The following is a 21,794-nucleotide window of genomic DNA, read 5'->3' as shown; positions in this document are numbered from 1 at the left end:
GCTCAGGCGGAGGACTTTGACCGCCGCACCGCGCTGTCCGTTCCGGCTCGGCGTCCGCGCGCCTACGGGACGCGAGAGCGCTCAGTCGCTGCCATTTCCGGGTTCGCGCCGGGCGGCGGCCTCTGGAAACGGAGCGCGGCCGAGGCGGGGGGGCGACAGGGGTGAGGGTAGCCTGTGTTTGAAACAGTCCTCGGGCGGAGCTGGGCGCCTCCGCCCCGTCGTCGGGATGGGCGGAGGGAAATGTGGGGAAAGCAGGAAAGCCTTGGGCTCCCGGCCGAGCGCGTGCCCGTGCCCGCCGCGTGGCCGGCTCCAGCCGAGCGAGGGCGCGCGGGGCCGGGTGCGCGCCGCCCGCCTCGCCGCGCTGCCGGTGCTGTGACGCTTGGGAGCGATGCACACGGTCTCGTGCGCCGCCCGTTCGCTGTCTGTTCCTGCCCGTCTGCTGGATTCTCATCCGCCTTTGCTTAGCCGACGCGGCTCGGTGTCACTGCAGCGCGCCCTTCTGCTCTGGAGCTTTTGTCTTCATTACTTTTTTGTTTAAATTGAGGGGTTCCGTCCACACCCCATACCAGTGAACTCAGGTCTGAGTCACTTACTTTTCTTTCATTTTCCATGTTTGATTCACTCTTCAGGATCCAACTTAAATTGCTGCATTAACCCTGGATACGCACTACCTTGGACTTGGACTTGTCTTTCTGTGCCCTGTGTTCTACCTGTCCGGCTCCCCTGAAGACTGAGAAGAGGAACTTGGCTGTGCCTAGTAGGGTGCTTTGCAGGAAGTAGACACTGGAAGTACTGGGTTATTGAAAAAATGAGGAGCCATGGGATCTCTTCACGCTTTTGCCTGAGTTTAGTTCCTCTCCTTTACAAACTAAGTTGAAATAAATGAGATTTAGGTGCAATGAGTAAAAGGGCCAGAAATCCAATGTTGGTGAAGCAATTCCTAATTAAAAGATGCACAAATCCCAAGAACTTATTCTTAGAAATAACCCCTTCATTGGTCCCTGTTTTGTTTAATGAGCTCAGTATATTTTTTATGTCTTTAAGATCAACAAATATGGCCCTGGCTAGTGTGGCTCAGTGGTAGGGCATGTACCCGAGTTGCAGGCTCTATCCCCAGCCTGGTAGGGGTGCGTGTGGCAATCTACATCAATGTTTTTCTATGTCCCCCCTCCTCCCATCCACTCTCTAAAAATCAATGGAAAAATATCCTCAGGTGAAGATTAACAAATAAATAAAATAAACAACGACGTACTGAATGCCCACCATGACCAGGCATTAGTGATCAGGATTAAGTGTATACAAAGGACTTGTCCAACCAGAAACCTTCCAGCACCCCCAGCAGAGGCCTGGAACCACAGACCAGAACCAAACCCATACTATGCTTTCCCTATACATACATTCTGTGATCATTTATAAATGAGGCACAGTGAGAGGTCAAAAGCAACTAATAATAAGATAGAATAATTACAATTAGATTGCAATAAACGTTATGGAGTAAAATAAGGGTGACTTGAACACAAGCATGGCCATCACATGATCGTTGATTGGATAACTGAGATGGCTACTAAGTGACTAATAGATACTGGACAAAGGAATGATTCATATCCCTGGCAGGACAGAACAAGACAGCTGGAGATTTCATCACGATCCTCAGAATGTCATACAATTTAATATTTATGAAATGTCTATTTCTGGAATTTTTTATTTAATATTTTCAGACCACAGTTGACAGTGGGTAACAAACCACAGTTCAGAGGGAATGACTACTTGCCTCACAAGACACTTCTAGATGCAGAGAAGAGACATAAATATTTGTAAGTCCTACACTGCTTCCTTGGGTTATTGTAAGAACCTCCTAATTGGTCTGCCTGCTTTTGCCCCCCCACCTCCAAATCTATTCTCAACCAGCAGCTGGAGACATGATGACAAAGCATAATCCATACAATGTTACTCCTCGGACCTTTGAGTAAAGGTCCATGTTCTCACAAGAGCACTTCATGGTCTGCCCTACCTGCACACACTCAGACTTCATTTCCTACTACATTTCTCCTCCCTTATTCTGAGGCAGCCACTGGCCTTGATATTCTTACGGCATGCTTGTCACACTCCCACCACAGAACTTTTGATGCTTTCTTTGCCTCCTTCAAGTCTACCCAAATATCACCTCTCTGAGGCTCTTCCTGACCACCAAATGTAAAATTGCAAAACCATCCTGAAACACACACACACACACACAATCCCTATCACTCTAATTTAATGTATTTTTCTTGAGCCTTTGTCATAGTCTAATATGCTATGAATTTGCCTTTTTATTTTACTTCACCTACCATAGTGTAAGCTCCAGGAGGACAGGGAGTTTTCTGCTGTTCTTGCCTCACTGGAACTTACACGCCAGTGGGAGACAGAGAATATGTCGGAGAAGATTAAAACAGGATGATGGAATTGGGAGCGCTTGGGTGGACATTTTAGTAGGGTGCCAGTGAAAACCTCTGGAAGACGTGAAGTTTAAGTTGCTTATGAATGAAAGAAAGGTGGAAGCAAGTGAAAATCTTGAGGAAGAACATTCTGGGCTGGGGAACAATTAGTGCAAAGAACCTGAGGCTCCTGAGAATGCATCTAGTGCCCTCAGGAACAGAGAGGCTGGCTGCATGGCTGAAGCCTAGTAGGCAGGAAAAAATGGTATGAGATGAAGTCATAAAATTTGATGAAGTCACTTGGGAGAGTAGCTAGATGGACAACTGACCTAGGCCATAATAAAAAAAGAGAAAAACCAATGAGACTGAGGGGCAGCAGCCGTGGAGACCTGCTGAAAGTGGTGTCAGATGACAAAGTTGAGAAAGATCAGCCAAATGTGCTGAGAGGTCAAGGAACAGAGAAGAAAGCAACGGGCTTAGAAACATAGAGGTCATTTGTGACAGACTGAAATGGGTTGAGAAATTAGAGGTGAAGTGTGAAGGACAGACAATAGGGCAATGAAACATAAAGAACATACAACTAAAGTACTGTGGAAACTTGTACTTAAAAATTTCCCACTTGGCAGACCTTGCCCTGGACCCTCAGAGGATTCCAGGAACTAGGCAGGAGGGAAGGAGACGGGCATCAGCCGGAGCTGACCACTACATCGTGCAAATAGAACTGCTCACCCCTCAGACACAATGGCTAACTGCAGATATCCGCTTCTGTACCTGCTTGCTTGCTCGCAGACCCTTAGCCCAATTTCTTAACAGGGGCTAAGACAACTATATAAGCAGCCCTCCCCCTGAGCTCGGGGCTGCTCTCTCCTCTGCGTAGCATGGGACAGTTGCCGTGTGGCTAATAAAGCTCTCTTCATTTGAACCCAGTTTGGAGTCTGAGTCTGGTCTGTCTCGTTGGTCTACAGAAGAAGTGGTGGAAATAATGACTAAATATTTCAGGAAGGTTTTCTGTGGAGAGGAACAGAGTGTGGAAGCCAAGGAAGCAGAGTAAAGGGAATATCTTCTTTTCTCCTCCTCCTCCTCCTCCTCCTTTCTTCTTCTTCTTCTTCTTCTTCTTCTTCTTCTTCTTCTTCTTCTTCTTCTTCTTCTTCTTCTTCTCTTCCTTCTTCCTTCTTCCTCTTCCTCTTTTTCTTCTTCTCTTCTTTTTTGTTGTTTATTTTAAAGACATAAGATACCACAGTGGTGCCTTTTAGACTTTTTCCAAGTAAGCCACAAGAAGGACTACATTTACATTTTTACTTGTTATATACATACTTAAAATTATGGAAACTAAAATTTCAAAAACAATACTCTTTTTATGCTTGAACGATTCTAATTTTTCATTTAAAAAAATTCTGCTTATAACCCACAAAAATATGTGCAAGTTCCACCAATGGGTTATGACCTTACTTGGAAAACAGGGTTGACAGAGTATTGGAGTTGGCTCATACACCTGTGAGAGCCAAGTATGCACCTTGAAATTGGCCAGGATGGGAGTATTTACACCATGGAAACAGACAACTGCTGCAACTTAGAGCTCCCGGCCCCCCGAAGCCAGATGTTAAACATTCACCAACACACTACTGTCTGCTCATGTGAATGACACACCACCAGTATCACTGTGTACACTCAACCTCTTTTTTCGCCCTCTAGACCCCCAGTGTTCAGATTCACCAGGCTTACCTCTTATGTTCTACAGGATCATGTCCCAAAGTCTAGTTTTTTTCTGGTGTGAGAATCGAGCTTCTAGAACTATGGTTTTGTCATAAAATGAAAGAATGTTGGAGATTGGAGAGATCTTCAGAGTGCAAATTAAATTCATCCCAATGACTCAAAGAATGAGATGCTATCCTATTTTTAAAATACTTTCTTGAATAGCTTGGCAGCTTATGTATGTTAACCAAAGAATTTGTATTGTTATTTAATGTGAGAAAAATATATCTGACACTAGGTACATTTAAAAAGTCAAAACAAAATTAAATACTTCAGGAAAAAAAATAGTTCAAATATGTACATTCCAGTGGACCAGGCAGCATGTGAAACATTGTAGGTCCAGTAAGTAAAAACCAGAGAGCTTTCCTGGAGCATAATCTAGAGGGAGTTATATTTTAAGTCATTACATATATGTATTTTAAAAAGAATAAGGTTTAGCCTGGCTGGTGTGGCTCAGTGGATTGAGCGTCGTCCTATGGACTGAGAGGTCCTGATTTTATTCCCAATCAGGGCCCATGACTGGGTTGCGGGCTCAATCCCCAATGGAGGGCGTGCAGGAGGCAGCCTATCAATGTTTCTCTCTCCCGTCAATGTTTCCATCTCTCTCTCTCCCATCCTCTCTCTCTTAAAAAAAAAAAAAGAAACATATTAAAAAAATAAATTCCAGTTCTTTAAAAAAGAGAATAATGTTAAAAACTATTAAATTCCAGTTCTTTAAAAAAGAGAATAATGTTAGAAACTAGTAATACTCATTATAATCTTGGTTCCTACAAAGTTGCTGAGATACATAATACCATTGAAAAGCCTCTCTCAGCAACTGTCTCAGTATTTAGCCAACCCTCCTTTTACATAGCTCTCCTCTGCCAGCTTGTATTGACCTAGTTCATTGTAAAATAAAGTGACAAGTGAAACCTCAAGGGAAGAATTTGTGACAGGTTGGAGCAAGCAAGAAATCCAGGTGGCTTTTCCAAAGTAAAAAAAAAAAAAAAATGTTATTGAGTCCAAATACTTCTCAAAAAACTTTTTATTTTTGAAGTTTTAAAACATACACATAAGTAAAGATTGTGATGGATTCCCATCCCCATTTTGTCCAGCTCCAGCCATGATCAATGTGGCCCATCTGCTTCATCTTCACCCCGCCCTACTGTCCCACCACTGGCTCATTTTGAAGCAAATCTCAGACTTCATTCAATCTATAAAAACTTCAAAACTGGTCTGGCTGGTGTGACTCAGTGGTTGAGTGTCAACCAATGCACCAAGAGGTCGCTGGTTCGATTCCCAGTCAGGGCACATGCCCAGGTTGTGGGTCAAATCCCCAGAAGGGGGCATGCAGGAGGCGGCCAATCGATGTTCTCTCTCAGTGTTTCTATCTCTCTCCCTCTCCCTTCCTCTCTCAAATCAAAGAAAAAAAAAATTTTTTTAAAACAAAAACTTCAAAACTGGTAGTTAGACTTACAGGTTTAATCAGACCCCGTTCAATTTTTTGGCCAGAAGTTTACAAAGGTGGTATGTACTTCCAACTGCAAATCATTAGGCGGCACTTGAAGTCTGGTTTTTCTTTGTGTGACATCAAGCTGATGAGTGGTTTCAGCTACTGTTAGCCTGATCCACCTACTACACAGTTTTCATTGTGTGTGCATCAAAGTTTAGCAGCTAGCTATTGATGGTCATTGCTTAGATCCATTATTTCATTAGGAATTGAAAAATGGTGATATACTATAAATTTCATCACATTGGACTTCTTTTTTTTAATCCTCACCCAAGGATCTTTCTCCATTGTTTTTTTTTAAATGGAGTGGGAAGGAGAGAGAGAGACAAACATTAATGTGAGAGACACCAATTGGTTGCACCCTGTACGACCCAGCTGGGGCTGGAATCAAACCTGTAACTAAGGTATGTGCCATTGACCAGGAATTGAACTGTAACTCTGCGGTCCGAGGGTCGTCACTCTGACTGCTGAGCCAAACCAGCCAGGGCTGGAATTCTTCTATAAGGAAATACTGTTTCCTTCATCACCATTTGATGACTCCAAGGTGAAGTTTATGCCAGAAAGGCATGGTAGGTGCTTTATCCTTTCTCTGTACTTAGGAGTTTTCTTAATAAGATCGGTTCCCCACTTACTGTTTCACCCACGACAGGTGGCCAATGAGTTGGTTTTTTAAAAAAAAATCATTATGACTTCATGAATGTTAATTCATGTATTAATTCAATATTAATAATCATTCATTACATATAAATGTGTTTCTTTTTTTGATACTTAAATCTTCAGTGAAGGTGGGGTGGAGGGAGTCAATGGAGGAAAAAGCAGAGACATCTGTAATACTTTCAACATTAAAGATAAATTTTAAAAAATTATCCCATCTTTAACCACAGGGGACCCCTTTGGCCTCAGTGTTCTTTGGACATAAATCTTAGTTCCCTTGCTTTCTGGTATGACAAGGTGTCCCAAGATATAATCTTCATTTCCAGCCAAACCTGGACTTCACAATTTCTCCAAGAAAACTTTTGGTGGGAAATGCTATATAGAGACCACAATTTTGACTAGGGATGCTCGTGGCAACTGGGTTGGTTTCTAAACTTCTTCACGGGGTGGAGCTAGAAAAAAAATTGTTTTAAATATCTGAGTTTCGCCCTGGCCGGTTTGGCTCAGCAGTTAGAGCGTCGGCCTGCGGTCCGGAGAGACTCGGGTTCGGTTCCCGCTAAGGGCACGTACTTCGGTTGCAGTTTGTCCCCGGCCCTGGTTGGTCGTGCGGTGGCAGCCACTCGATGTGTCCCTTCACGTCGATGTTTCTCTCTCTCTCTCTTCCTCTCTCTCCCTCCCACTCTATCTGTACAAAAAATGGAAAAATGTCCTCGGGTGAGGATAAAAATAAAAATAAAAATAAAAATAAATAAATATCTGAGTTTCCACTTATTTCTTTTAATTCAATTCAGGGTTATAATGTTTTCATTTAGCTTTAAAATTTTACATTTATACCTCATTTTTCTTGTGAAAATCTTGGTTTCTAACAACATTAACATAATTACTTACTTGCTCTATCCCATTATATATAATAGTTTCAAGATAAAAAGATAAATATTATAACAATATGATTTCAAAACAAAATCAAGGTTTATTTGCAGTTTTCTATCTCTAGGCTATACCTCACAAGAGATAATCAAATGTTTATGTCAAAATAATTTGACAAAGTGATCTATAAATTTATTGCAATCACTATCAAAATTCCAACAGCCCTCTTTACAGGATAGAAAAAAAAATTCTAAAATTCATAGGGAATCTTAAGGGTCCCTTAATAACCAAAATAATCTTGAAAAAGAACAAAGGAGTTGGAGGTCTCACATTTTCTGATTTCAAAATATATTACAAAGCTAGTAGGCAAAAGAGTGTAGTACTGGCATGAAGACAGACATACAGACCAATGGAACAGAATTAAGGAGCCCTGAAATGAACCCCCTCATATGTGGTCAAAGGATCTTCGAGAAGGACAACAATCACTCAATGGGGAAAAGACAGTCTCTTCAACAAATGATATTGGGAAAAATGGATAGCCACATGCAAAAGAATGAAGTTGGACCCTTATCTTACCCACTTACAAAAATTAAAAATGGACTAAATATCTAAACATAAAATCTAAAACTATAAAAATTCTAGAAGAGGGGTAAAACTTCATGATTTTGGATTTTGGCAATGATTTCTTGGAAACGACACCAAAAGCACAGAGAGCAAATTTAAAAATAGACAAATAGGACTACATCAGACCTAAACATTCTGTGCATAAAGGACACCGTCAACAGAGTGAAAAGGTAACCTGTAGAATGGGAGAAAATATTTTGTGAATCTTTATCTGATAAGGGGTACTATCCCTTATCAGATGAAGAACTTCTAGAACTCAACAGAAAACAACAAGAAAACAAACAGAAAACAGATAACCCAATTCAAAAGTATACAAGGGACTTTAACAGACATTTCTTCAAAGATGATATACAAATGACCAACAAGTATATGAAAAGATGCTCAATATCACCAATCATTACATAAATGTAAATCAAAACCACAGTGACATACCTGCTCACATTCATTAGGACGGCTGTTATAAAACATAGTATGTGTTGGCAAGGATATGGGGAAATCAAGCCCTTGTGCACAAGGCTACGCACTGAAGCATCACTCGTGAAAATGTAAAATGGTGCAGCCACTTTGGAAAACAGTATAGAGGTTCTTCAAAAAATTAAAAATAGAGCTGCCATAGGATCAAGCAATCCCACTTTTGGGTATGTATGTATGTATTTATTTATTTATTTAATCCTCACCCAAGGACATTTTTTGATATTTTGTTTAGATAGACTGGGAGGAAGATAGAGAGAGAGAAACATCAACGTGAAAGGGACACATCGAGTGGTTGCCATCCACACGACCCAACCAGGGCCGGGGACAAAGTGCAACCAAGGTACATGCCCTTAGTGGGAACTGAACCTGGGTCTCTCCAGACCACAGGCCGACGCTCTGACGGCTGAGCCAAACTGGCCAGGGCCCCACTTTTGGGTATTTATTCAAAGGAACCAAAAGCAGAATCTGGAAGAGATATATTTCACATCTGTGTTCATAGCCAAGAGGTGAAAACAACCCAAATGTTCATTGACAGACGAATGGATAAATAAAATGTGATACATACATACAATGAACTATTATTCAGCAATAAAAAGGAAGGAAATCCTGCTATGCCTGCTACTACATAGATAAATCTTGAAGACATCATGCTCAGTGAAATAAGCCAGTCACAAAAGGACAACTACTATATGATTCCACTTATACGAGTTGTCTAAAATAGTCAAATTTATAGAAACAAAAAGAATGGTAGTTGCCATGGGCTGGGGGAGGAGGAAATGGGGAGTTGCTTAATGGGTACAGAGTTTCAGTTTTGGAAGATGAAAAAGTTCTGATTTGTTGTACAACAGTGTGAATATACTCGTTACTGAGCTGTACACCAGTAACATCTCTCATGTATACAGTGATTCTCCCGAGTCCTCAAGCTCCTTGACAGTGGAAGGTGTTTCTTATCTCTGCATCCTCAGTGTCCTGGACACATTTTAGAAACTCACTAGACTTCAGTGACCATGTTGGAATCCACGTAAAAGTACCAATTAGAGAGAGTGGTTGACATCAATCTTTAATTTTGTAGCACCCATTATAACAGATTAAAAAAAACTTTAATTCTAAGAAAAATATAAAATCGTACAGGAGATAAAAATGAAGGCAGCTTAAAAAGTATAACATTAAGATATATAAACAGAATATCACAAACATTCAGTAGTTTAAAAGCACTGCCTTCAGTGACTGAAGAACTATCATCCACGAGGCTTCTGAGGGCATGCCTCCAAGGAAAATGTCGATGCTGTCACGTACAACAAAGGGGCTTGGCTTGGCTTAGGAAGTCCTGGGAAGCTACCCTCTTTTACATTTCCAAAAGGGGTGGTGAATTCAGTCATTTCAAGCTGCACCTCAGTTCAATGCATGGTTGATATCTAGGAGGCATCAGGGCTGAGGGTCTTCCCTCAGTGGTGAGTACCAGTAGGTGTGGCATCCTCTTGCCTGGAGCTCCTGCAGACCCAGCACATGGCTTAGCAGCACGGCCATGATGCTCTCTAAACACAAGGGAAGAGAGACTTGCCCTCCTGCATTTCGAGCCAGGTGCACAGGGTTCAGAGGTGGAGCTTGAGCTCCCATGGAGCAAATAGAATGATCTCATCAATTCTTTGGGCGCATGTCATTATGTAGTTTCAGTTTCAAGGTTAGCAACAGTTTTAACATTATTAAGCCCAAATTGTCATTAAATATGAAAGACAATCCCACAAATTGTCTCTGCATATATAAGTGAAAAAAGAAAGCAGATGTTGGCCTGTAGCTGGGGGAGAGGCATATAGAGGGAATCGAGAAATGAATGAATGGCTCTAAAATAAGCAACACAAAGAGCAGAAACAGGGAGAAAGGAGAAGAAAAGTATGTAACAGGCAGGACAGAAGTGGAAAATGTTATAAGGAGAATAGTCTTGGCTCAAAACTAAATGAAACATTTCTTCATCTAAAAATAAGGAAAAGAAAGTCTGCTGGGCCTTACTTATTAATATTGCATTCAGAAGAACATCTTTTTATGTATGAATCACAGAGAAAGAGGGAAAGCTAGTTCTCCGGTCCATGTGCACCGTAGCCTCAGGGGTTGGAGCAGCGCTAAAAGGGAGAGACCAAATATCCACAAACGGCCACCCCAAAATCTACACGGAAGTAAGGCCCTACTGAGTGTTTAAAAACAATCCCCAGAGAATAGAAGTGTGAGTAGGGTTGACTGTCACACATGGATTTGAATGATGAGTGATGTAAGAAGGTACCTTCAGGGGACTGAAACCCTCATCTCATGCATGCTGGTCTCATTTTACACACCTGTGTCCATTTGTAAAATAGATGTGCAACTCCTATATTTTTGTGGGGCTACTTGTAAGGGCTATCTCAGTGCTGTACTTTTAAACGTTCAATCAATAATTAATAGAGGTTGTTGCTAGGCTGGTCTTAGATGCCAGAAAGGGTGTGTGGATCTTACGCTCCAGCAGAGGGCAGCACCACAACACAATTGCTGTGAAGGAAACAGGCACAGCATCTTTAGTCTATCACCACAAATTATTATTTATTGTCACAAAAATAGGGGACTCGCTCATAGGGTTATCTTGAATTGATGGTCAATCCTGACAAACAATTTAAGCCCTAACAATTCTGAATCTTACAACTGGAAATAACCTGCCTTATTGAGACCCTCCTCTTACGAGTCTTCCTGTGTGTCCGGGGCGTGTGGAGTCCAGTGCATCTTAGCTCTCAGTCCCTCGTGTGCGGTGATTTTCTACTGCAACCCAGTAAGATGCACATTACATTGAGCCTCGTCACAGGACTCTGCAGGTGGGCGTCCTGCTTAGAAGAGTTTAGCTGAAGAGATTTCATCCTTCTAACAGCCAAAGGACCCCAGCAGGAGCAGTTTAAGTCCCAATGTGGCCAGTCGAACGTGGGTCCCTACAGACAGCATGTGAGTAAAGCCCTTCTGTATCAATGAGCTTCAACGTGAACAGTTGGATCAACGGGTCATAATTTTCTTCCTTCTCACTCTTGCCCTTGTGAAGTATCAGCATGTTTACCCTATTTCAGTATTTGCTATAAATTAACTTAAAAATTATTTGGGTAATTACACAATTGAGTCATAGTTCGATTTCAGTTGAGAATTACTCTGCTATTTCTGTAACACAAATAAAAGCCACCCTACGTTTAGTCAAAGTCTAGAATCTGAATAAACTTTATTTTTAAAAATCTTTTGGTTCAGTTTCTTGCTACTAACATCATACTCCTAATACCTGAAGCTTCATAAGGTAGATGCCAGTGCATACAGACCTGTGTGTACGAGTAATGGCAGAGTCCTGCCGAAACAGCGCGCCATTGCCACTGCCCCACGCACATGCCATGGGATTCGGAGCTTTCAGAGCCTGGGGTACAAATGGTTAGTCCTCAGGACTTTGGAAATAACAAAGCCAAAGGGAGAGAGACGTGGGTGGTGCTGTGGTCACAGCGTTTTCCTGTGTTTCCTGATTTTAAAGATAAAGGAGCACACAGCTCGCCCACATCGGGCCTGCCTGAGCCATTCTCGTCAACTCGAGGATAAGTTTGGCTGACACCCATGAGGAAGAGCCACATGCAGGATACACATGATGATACGTTCACCTACAAGTCAGTTTGGAGACTGAGATTTTGAGTTTGGGTTCTGGGAACATGGCCCATGGAAGCAGAGCCAGCAGGGACCAGGGTTCCCAAGCAGCCCACAGCCACAGAGAGCTGTCCGTTCACTGTGGAGAAGGGACAGCGCTGTAGAACCTCATTACCACGTGACAGTGTTTCCGGGGGAAGATTCCCGCCACACTTTCCAGATTTAAAATCTAGGATAGGAGGAACTTACAACAAATTTATTTGTAGCTGTGGCCCTATTGGAGGGGTTAGCAGCCCACGTCCCAACACCGAGAGTGGGGCCTCCACAAGCTGGTGGGGCAGCGGGGGGAGGGCAGTGTGGAGAGTGGGTGTTATTTCCATCCCCTCCTCGCTCAGGTTGCCCCTTGGTAGTGGATGTGCAGGGACCCTCTGGAAACGGAACCCTTCCTACCCGCCCTGATGGCGGGGTGGGGTGAAGGTATGACCTGCCCTCCTATTCTGTCTCTGTTTGGGGGAGGTTGGGGCCCCAGATGGGAAGAGGAAGGAGCAGAGTTAGGAAGGGACCAGAGAGGGGATCCCCTCCTTCCCCCCATCCCACGGCCTCTGTTAGTCACAGGCCCTGCAGGCTGCTGTGGAGTTGAGGTGACAAGTCTGCCTGGGTGGCGACGGGGGAGGGAGCTGTGCAAGGAAGGAGTAGAGGGGGTTCCCCAGCAGCCTGGGGATGGAAGGGACTTTCTGGTGGCACCTGGTCAGGCAGCAGTTAGCAGGACATTTGTCAGGCGGGGACCCACTCTTTATATCTCAAGGGGGTGTCAGGACACTAGGAGTGATGACCATCTGAGTGCTGTGGTCTGGTACCAAGCGACACTAAATAAGCACAACCTTTTAGTTCCAATTCCCTGAAAATGGCAATAATGAACACCAGAAGCTCATCTGTTTCCCAGAGTAAATTTTGGGCTAACATATGAAAACATGTCACATGTCGCTTCATGAGAAGATGACACATGAAATCTCATTCCTGGGAGACTAAGCCCTGTACAGGGCTGGAGCGTGGCCGGCAGCAGAGATTTCAGGACCACCTCATTGGACTGCAATTTGCAAAAATGTCTCTTCTTTAAAATCTACATTTTACTACTGACTGTCACTATACATCTTGCAAAAACCTGACATTTATTGATAAATCTGACAAGGGAAGACAAGCTGGGTGTGATCAACCCTGAATCAGAGGCAACAAGTCTCTAGAGCAGATTTGTTAGTTTAGAGCTCACATTTGATGATGAAGCCAGCTTTATATTATTGCAACCCAACAAAAACCACTGTAACCATTAGAGGGAAAATGCTGACTTAGAAAATAACTTTCTTTTGAGCTAATACTAATCTTGTACTCCAATCAATGTTAACTCATCATTTTTTGCTTATTTTAATCAGGGAGGGACTAATACAGAATCCCCTCCCCTCCCAAAGTACCTTAATTTTCTAAACCTACAGCCAAACCCAAATAGCACTTCTATGAAATTGTCAAGCAAACCAAGGTTTCCCCCCCTGAATCCTAGAACATTTGGTTTCTCCAGTAAGAAACCCTTCTGGGCCCTGGCCGGTTTGGCTCAGCGGTTAGAGCGTCGGCCTGCGGTCCAGAGAGACCCGGGTTCGGTTCCCGCTAAGGGCACGTACCTCAGTTGCAGTTTGTCCCCAGCCCTGGCTGGTCGTGCGGGTGGCAGCCACTCGATGTGTCCCTTCACATCGATGTTTCTCTCTCTCTCTCTCTCTCTTCCTCTCTCTCCCTCCCACTCTATCTGAACAAAAAATGGAAAATGTCCTCGGGTGAGGATAAAAAAAAAAAAAGAAACCCTTCTGGGAAGTGTCCTCCACAACTTCATCAAATAAGAACATCAGATACTCTTTGGACCCAATTTTTCACTTGGTTTAAAATTCAGACCGTAACACATGTCTTCCCTCCCAGCATCACCGTTCAAGGGACCCTCCCTGGCTCCGCTGCCCTGCAGAGCTGTGGGCTGCTCTCCGCTGGGGTGGTGAGTGCGGAGGGCTGCGTCTCATCTACGGGCCAGGCGATTAGTATTTCCTTCTTACCAGAGCTTCACCTCAGGGGTGAGGCAGCCAGCCTTACGTGAAAAATGTAAAAGTAAGTTTTAAGTTAATTTTTTAAAAGTCATGGGTGACCAAAGGGCATTCTGCATCCTCTCTGTCAACACCTGTCCCATATTCCTTTGCTACTAATTCCTGATTCTGTCCTCCCAGTAACCATCGGTTTTTGTATTTCTTTCAAAAATACTTGAGCAAATGACATTTTTGATCGTGCACAGATTATAAAAGCAATTGAATGAAAAGAGGGCACATGTGACCTGAAAGGGATCACTGCATAACACCAGTATCCCATTAGTTCACCTAAGTACTTTGTAACAAAAGTTACAAACAGACCCACAGGCTGACTCCTCTGTGCCACTTTCTTCTGAGCTGTGGACCTCTGGTCACGAAGGAGCCCGTGGACAATGCCTGTTTGGGGCTGTCACAGTCTGAGTTCCTACTTCAATCTTCAGCAGTATTTAGAGGATAGTTTTATTTACATTGTGGCATGAATCCATTCCCATCGTAGGCTTTGGCCTACAAAATATTTCTTCCAATTCCAGACGCAAATATTAAATTAAAACATGTGCAAAACTAAAACGAAAATCCGCCACCAAAACAAAACCTACCCTTCCCCAAAACTGCCAGCTCGGGGAAAAACCAATGCCCGCTGTTCCACATCCTTATCCTGAATTCCTGGAAAAGAACAATTCGCATTGCTCCCTGGCCTGGGTTGTTTCAATGTCCAAGGAGGCCGAGGAGAAGGAGCAGAGGTCTACAAGTTCCTGGGGCGGTCTCCACGCCCCCTCTTGGGCCACTCCTCATCCACCCACCTGCGCAGGACGCCCTCCACGTCAGCGCGGTGGTACAGCCTGCAGAGCTCCATCAGCTGGCCCACCGTCCTCTGGCTGTTCCGGAGCAAGAACTCCAAGGTGGGGCTCTGGGGCCTCTGCTCCAGAAAGCACAGCTCATCGTAGGGCATGCCCCATTTGCTCGCAAAATTCCTCCAGTTTTTGACTGTTGGGTGACACGGGTCCAGCTTTATCCTGATCACATCCAGTAAGTCCTGATCATTGAGCAGGTCACTGATGGTGGGGGTCCGCAGCGAGCAGGAGGAGCAAGTACAGTTGTCCTGGCAGGACCTGACCTTGCTGACATCTGCGGAACAAACAGGACATCGTGTGTCAGCAAGACGCCCAAGAAGCCTCATCTCTTCAGTCCCTCCCTTTCCATCTGAATCGTCGAGCCTCAGGGTCTGCCCTCACCCAAACGGGCTCTCGATAGTCAAGGACAGGTTGCTGTGCTGGAAGCCCATTTCCTCGTCAGTCGAGACTCTGTGTCTTACAAATGCATCTGCTGGCCAGAGTGAGAGCCCCGGTGGCACAGCCTCGGTGGGCAGATCCCAGTCCAGCCGGGCCAGACCGCAGCCCCGCAAGCAACCCTTATCCTCTCCAAGTTGCAGGTCAGCCCTGGCAGCTGCTAAATGTCAGGCACGGCGCACTGGGCAAAGGACTGCACACTTCCCTAAAAGGCCTTTAAACACACGCACTGAACACTGGAATATCCACTCCATACACATATTTAAAAGTGAGTGGTAATTGATAATGCCAGAAAGCGTATTTTAAAAATGTATGGCCATCTTATCACCCCTTTGCCTTTATCTGTGTTTTCTTCACCCAGCAGGCTGCCTCTGAAGTGGAGCCAAAGCCGGAGCTGTGAGCAGGGAGGTGGGCAGAGCCCGGCCCTGCCCAGAGGCGGCTGCAGCCTCGGTTCAGTGCTCAGAGCACGTCCGGAGGGCGGAGCTGGCAAGTCCTTTATAAGAAGGTTGTGAGCGGTGTCTGCACAGCGGGGCAACTGAGCAACTTGCCTCCTGACCCCTCTGGTGGGGAGTTTAACAGCTGAGGCCAGAAAATTCTGGAAAGTTAAAATGATCTTTACTACACTAAGCTGTGGGTGTCCCAATTTAGGAAAGTAAAGAATTTGGGACGAAGAATTCACTTCGTTGATGGTTTAGGTTGAGAACCAGCAATTCTGGGGCAAGTACATATTAATAGGTAACAAAAGCCATAAAAATGACACGCCTGTCCTTTGACCGAGGAATGTACCTCCTGTGAGTCCAGCCTGAGACCATCTGAAACACATGCACACGTGAGCATTTCTATTCCTGTCTGACTTACACGTAATGACTGCACTCCTCGATGGAACATGACTGCAGTGACTATGAAGACTAGACGGCAGCCTAGAACATGTGGGTGCTGTAATGGGGAGTGACACACGCCAGTGGCGAGCAAGCCCATGCTCTGTGGTTAGAACGTGGGAAAACTGCGCTCATACGCCATGCAAGGAAATGCACAAAGTCAATAGCGGCTACTGCACTGATACGGCAGGACTGTGTTTCTACTTTCTGAACTTTCTCTAGTGGTGTCATATTTCTGTGACAACCAAAAGCATGTGTTACTGTAACAAGTACAGTGTTTAGCTTCGTGCAGAGACAACTGACAGACTGATCGGTGCAGAGCCCCCCTCTTTGCTGAGCTTCACAGACACCCCTGAGCCTCCCTCCTGCCTTCACTAAGATTGTTTCTTTAAAAATGTTTTTACTGATTTTTATTTTTTTGAGAGATAGGAAGGGGAGAGAGATAGAACTGATAAGAGAGAAATATCAACATCAATTGGCTGCCTTCTGCACGCCCCCCCACTGGGGATCAGGCCCACAACCTGGGCATGTGCCCTGACCAGGAATCGAACCAGTGACGCTCAACCACTGAGCCACACCGGCCAAGCCCAGAGATTGGTTTTATCAAACATCTTTCTTCCCCTCATCTCCAGCCCACATCTCTACTGATTTTCTTTCCTTTATATATAAATATGTATAAGGGCTCCTCTAGAGTAAAAATTAAGGACCTCAAAACTACCTCCTCTGGTTTCATAACTTGCTGAAATCACTTTTCCTTCCTCTGTCTTTTTTTCTGTTAATCCTCACATGAGGATATTTTTTCCATTGATTTTTTTAGAGAGAGTGAAGAGAGGGAGGAAGTGGGGAGAGAGGGAGAGAGAGAGAGAGAGATGAGGCACATCAGTTGGTTGCCTCCCAAATACACCCAGACCGGGACTGGGGTTCAAACCTGCAGCCCAGGTATGGGCCCTTGACCAGGAATGGAACCTTCAGTGTGGGGGCCAACACTCTAACCACCGAGCTAACAGGCCAGGGCCCCTTCCTCTTTTTTAATTCACTGTTGAACTTCTAGAGGGAGAATTTAAAACCTGCCCCTCTGATGCTTCTCCAGGTTCATCTTCGTTGACCAGCCTCATTCCCGTAAACCTCGAGGATACTGGCCCCAGTTCCCTGCACCCCAACTGCTGGCCCGAGTGCAGTCTGACAGGGCCGGAAACTCAGGGCAAAGAAGCGGATTCCCACCTGACCTCGAGGATCACCAGACCTGCTGCTACAATGTCCCCATCACACCAGCTCCTCCGGATACTGCTGCCTCTGGAACTGGGCCAAGATCTGTGGTCCCTTCGGACGCTGTTCCTTTCGCTGCAGGCTGCATCCTCCCTGATGGTTCCTCTGACAGCCCCGCCCCGCCCTCCAGGCTCATCGCCCTGCCCTGGCCACGTCCCGCCCTTGTCCCCCAGACACCCTGAGATCCCAGCCTGTCTCACGGCCGAGTCCTCAGGAGTAACTAGGAGGCGCTCCAGCCTGTCCTTAGCCCTGAGATTCCCCTCCATGGGGGGGATCCTCTCCCCCATTCCCAGCAACCTGGAAAGGCTCTCCCACCGGAACTAGGGCCCTTCTTCCTTTCTGCACGTGCAGGACCCAGCACAGCCTGTGGCGCAGAGAAAATGCTCCCGAAGTCTGCTGAGCGCGAGCGCGAGCGCGAGCGAGGAATGAACGAAGGACTCGCCCTGCGGGCTCTCGAGGGCTCCAGAACCGACGCCCGGAAGGCCCCTCGGGAGGTCCAGATGGCATCTCCCACTAAATGGGCCTAAAATCATACTGAATTTCTCCCCCTGTTCCCCGGAAGCACCTCGACGACTTACACCACAGTTCTCACTCCAACCCACTGGCTCCCACTGTCTCAGATCCCACGGGGGGCTCCAGGCCCCTCTTCCGGTCTGATTCCCATGACTTCCTTCAACATCACCTGTGCTCAGACTACCTAAGCGACTCAGTTCCCTGAACACACAACATTTTTCTTCTTTTTTTAAAAAATATTGATTGATTTTAGAGAGAGGAAAGGAGAGAAACTTTGATGTGTTCTACTTATTCATGCATTCATTATTTGATTCTTGTATGAGCCCTGAATCTGCAACCTTGGTGTATTGGGACAATGCTCCAATCAATTGAGCTACCCTGCCAGGGCCTCATCGTTTTTTTTAAAAGCTCAATTAAATTAAATAAAAAATTAATATAAGCTCAGCATAGAAAATTCAGAAATCATATATGATGGATTTTGCATATAAACTATTTCAAACTTGGGTTTCGCGACTTCATGACAAAGAGTGACACTTTGGGGCGGACTCCTGCACAGGGACTCTGGGCCAAATCTTGACTCATCTCACCAGTACCGGGATTCTTAGCCACAGTCACGAGCGCTCCAAGGCTATCAATGCCTCTGCCCCAACTGCTTTCCAGAACCAGAAACACGCCAGCCAGAGCGCGCGAGGGTGCTTCTCTGACTGCACCCTGCTCAGCACCTAGCTTTAGTTTTAAAAACTCTGTCAACTTCATAGGTAGAAAACGTATACCTTATATTTTTCTGCCTCCGTGTCTTTTCCAGTGTTTCCGCTGACCCGGTTCCTCTCTTTCCCTGTCCCTCATGCTGAACTGGTTCTGTTGAACTTCCCGCCCACTGGTGACCTTCGCCCATCCTATCAAACCCACCTCAGAGCCCCTCTCCTGTGGATCCCACTGCTATGTCTGCATGTCGTGACTCTGCAAGAGACATTCTGTTTCCTGTTCCGTATTCTACCTTAAACGCTTGCATTTCTACATAATACACGGAGAGCCATTCTTCAGCTACATTAATGGTGTGTAAATAAGAAAACTCCAGCTGAATGGTGGACAGAGTTCATTGATCTAAAAAAAACCTACTAATGGCGATGGAAGCTTCTTGCTAAAAGTGGGGTATACCCAGCCGGTGTGGCTCAGTGGCTGAGCGTCGATCCATGCACCTAGAGTTTGCTGGTTTGATTCCCGGTCAGGGCACATGCCCAGGTTGTGGGCCCGATTCCCAGTGGAGGAGACAGCCAATCGATGTTCTCTCTCTCTTTCCCTCTCCCTTCCTCTCTCTCTATAATCAATAAAGAAGAAAAAAAAATTAAAAGTGGGGTATATAAGGAAAATTATGAATTTTCTTTGCTTTTTTTTTTTTTATCCTTACCCGAGGACATTCTTCCATTTTTTGTTCAGGTAGAGTGGGAGGGAGAGAGAGGAAGAGAGAGAGAGAAACATTGACGTGAAGGGACACATCGAGTGGCTGCTACCCACACAACCAACCAGGGCCGGAGACAAACTGCAACCTAGGTACATGCCCTTAGCGGGAACCAAACCCGGGTCTCTGGACCGCAGGCCAATGCTCTATCCGGTGAGCCAAACTGACCAGGGCTCTTCGCTCTTTTTTAAAATTATTTTTTAAATCCTCACCCAAGGATATTTTTCCATTGATTTTTTAGATAGAGTGGGAGGGAGGAAGGGAAGAAGAGAGAGAGAGAGAGACATTGATATGAGAGAGACACATCGGCTGGTTGTCTCCCTCACAACCCAACCAGGACTGGGGATTGAACCTGCAACCAAGGTACGTGCCCTTGACTGGGAATTGAACCCATGACTCTTCAGTTTGCAGGCTGATGCTCTAACCCCTGAGCCAAACTGTCCAGGGCTCTTTGCTCTTATTTAAAAATAGGATCAAATGTATTATATCTGCCAAGTGGGAAAGAAATCAGATTATTGAAGAGTATATATAATTCAGTTTTTATAAAAACAAATAATAGTCATTCATATTCATGAAAAGTATATTAGCTACACCTCCATAGGCACAGAGAAAAATCTGGAGGTATGTGTAACAAAAATGGATATTTCCTAATTTTTTATAATTATTGTGTTTATTTGGATACTTTAAAAGTACTTTTTCTTTCTTTAATTTTTTTTATTTTTTTTATCCTCACCAAGGACATTTTTCCAATTTTTGTACAGATAGAGTGGGAGGGAGAGAGAGGAAGAGAGAGAGAGAGAGAGAAACATCGACATGAAAGGGACACCTCGAGTGGTTGCCACCCGCACGACCAACCAGGGCTGGGGACAAACTGCAACCGAAGTACATGCCCTTAGCGAACCCGGGTCTCTCCGGACCGCAGGCCGACGCTCTAACCGCTGAGCCAAACCGGCCAGGGCTAAAAGTACTTTTTAAATGTCTCAGGAAAGTAAAGTAGGATAGAGCCTCTGAGTCCAGAATGCAACGCACTGGTGTCTGAACCTCGCTCTAACATTGTCCTCCTGTCTCAAGAATAAGAAAGAAAACACCGGGAAGATTTCTCTGAAGCTCCTTTAAACCTTCGAGTGCACGACAGGTTGTATGTCTTTGAACAACGGCACTGACAGAACCCTCAATGAGATATGTCCAAAGTCTGCTCATGTTTTCTTTCCTTTTGCATTTCCAACAACACAAATGACTCCATTTACCAAATCGGAATCTACACAAACTGCCAACATCAATGAACTGAATTTTGAATCATGAACTGTAATGAGCTCTCTGGAGGACTTGAGCAAGAAAACATGTTTCTTTCCTGTCAAACACATTGGTCCTGTCCTCTGTCAACACTTGTCATGTCACAGCACACGTGGAGGATGCCTTAAGGAAGAAACAATCCTGGGGAGAGAGACTTAGGACCAGAGAGGCTTTCATCAGAAAGGGGTGGTTGGGACTCTTTGATGCCTCTCACATGACACGTACACGGTTGCTGTGCAGAGAAATTCAAAATTGTTTGCTGTCTGAATGAACGGGACCTGGCTGACTCCGTAGGAGACAGGAGATTTGCTATTATTGTTTGGTGACTTCCAGAACCTGAATAGAGAATTATTAGGAAAAGAAGGAGAATGTTGTTGATATCTGCTGGCAGCAAACTAATATCGTGGGGAATAGTACAGAATTGGTTTTAAGGTATAAAAAGATGGATTGATTCTAGATCTGGGAAGGAAAGGAGAGGGTTATTGAAAAAAAAAAAAAAGAAGTTAATTATGCACAAAAATCTATTTAGATTCCCTAATAATTAGGGTCCTTGCTTGGCATATTTTGGCACTTGACTTGTGTATTCTCCATGGATGCAAAGGGGGAACGACCCGCACCGCTGTTCACAATGACGTCTCATGTTAGAGCCAAACCCTGGAGGGACTTGTTCCCTGTTGGTCCAGTGAGTACCGGCTTAAATGAAGGAAGAACTGATGAGGGGAAGGGCCAGATTTCTCACAGGCTTTCATCATCACAGTAGGTGCCCCGTACCAAGTGCCTAATGGATAACCAGCCTGCACTGCGTCCTTCACATGCATGGCCCTGAATCACCCCGTTCTGGATCTGGCACATGGGGCTCATCAATTCTGGAACAACAAATTGATGTTTCTCTCTCTCTCTCTCATATCAATAAACAAAAATAAAAAATAAAATAAAATCGATGATAATAATTCCTGTACCTCATTAACTAAATTAGATAAATGATGTGAAAGTATTTTTGTCAAGTCTGATGTAAATGTTATTTGAAGATGTTAGGTTTTATATTTACATTTTTAAGGAGATGGGAAGAAGAGAGTACCCATGT

The 21,794-nt window shown here is 44.7% G+C and overlaps 1 protein-coding gene across 1 annotated transcript in view; it reads right to left on the bottom strand.

Moving 5' to 3' along the window:
* Positions 1 to 14,721: 14,721 nt before the first annotated feature.
* Positions 14,722 to 21,794, bottom strand: part of EDARADD (EDAR associated death domain) — a 50,333-nt gene continuing 43,260 nt past the window's right edge. Inside the window, exon 6 of the mRNA XM_036277751.1 lies at positions 14,722 to 15,140. Within this exon, the coding sequence (XP_036133644.1) occupies positions 14,758 to 15,140 (383 nt within the window). The 3' untranslated portion in view covers positions 14,722 to 14,757. The remainder of the gene's footprint in view (positions 15,141 to 21,794) is intronic.

Source organism: Molossus molossus, unplaced genomic scaffold (assembly GCF_014108415.1).
Source record: "Molossus molossus isolate mMolMol1 unplaced genomic scaffold, mMolMol1.p scaffold_m16_p_23, whole genome shotgun sequence".
Classification (NCBI taxonomy): Eukaryota; Metazoa; Chordata; class Mammalia; order Chiroptera; family Molossidae; genus Molossus; species Molossus molossus.
This window is presented reverse-complemented; position numbering and strand designations above follow the sequence as displayed.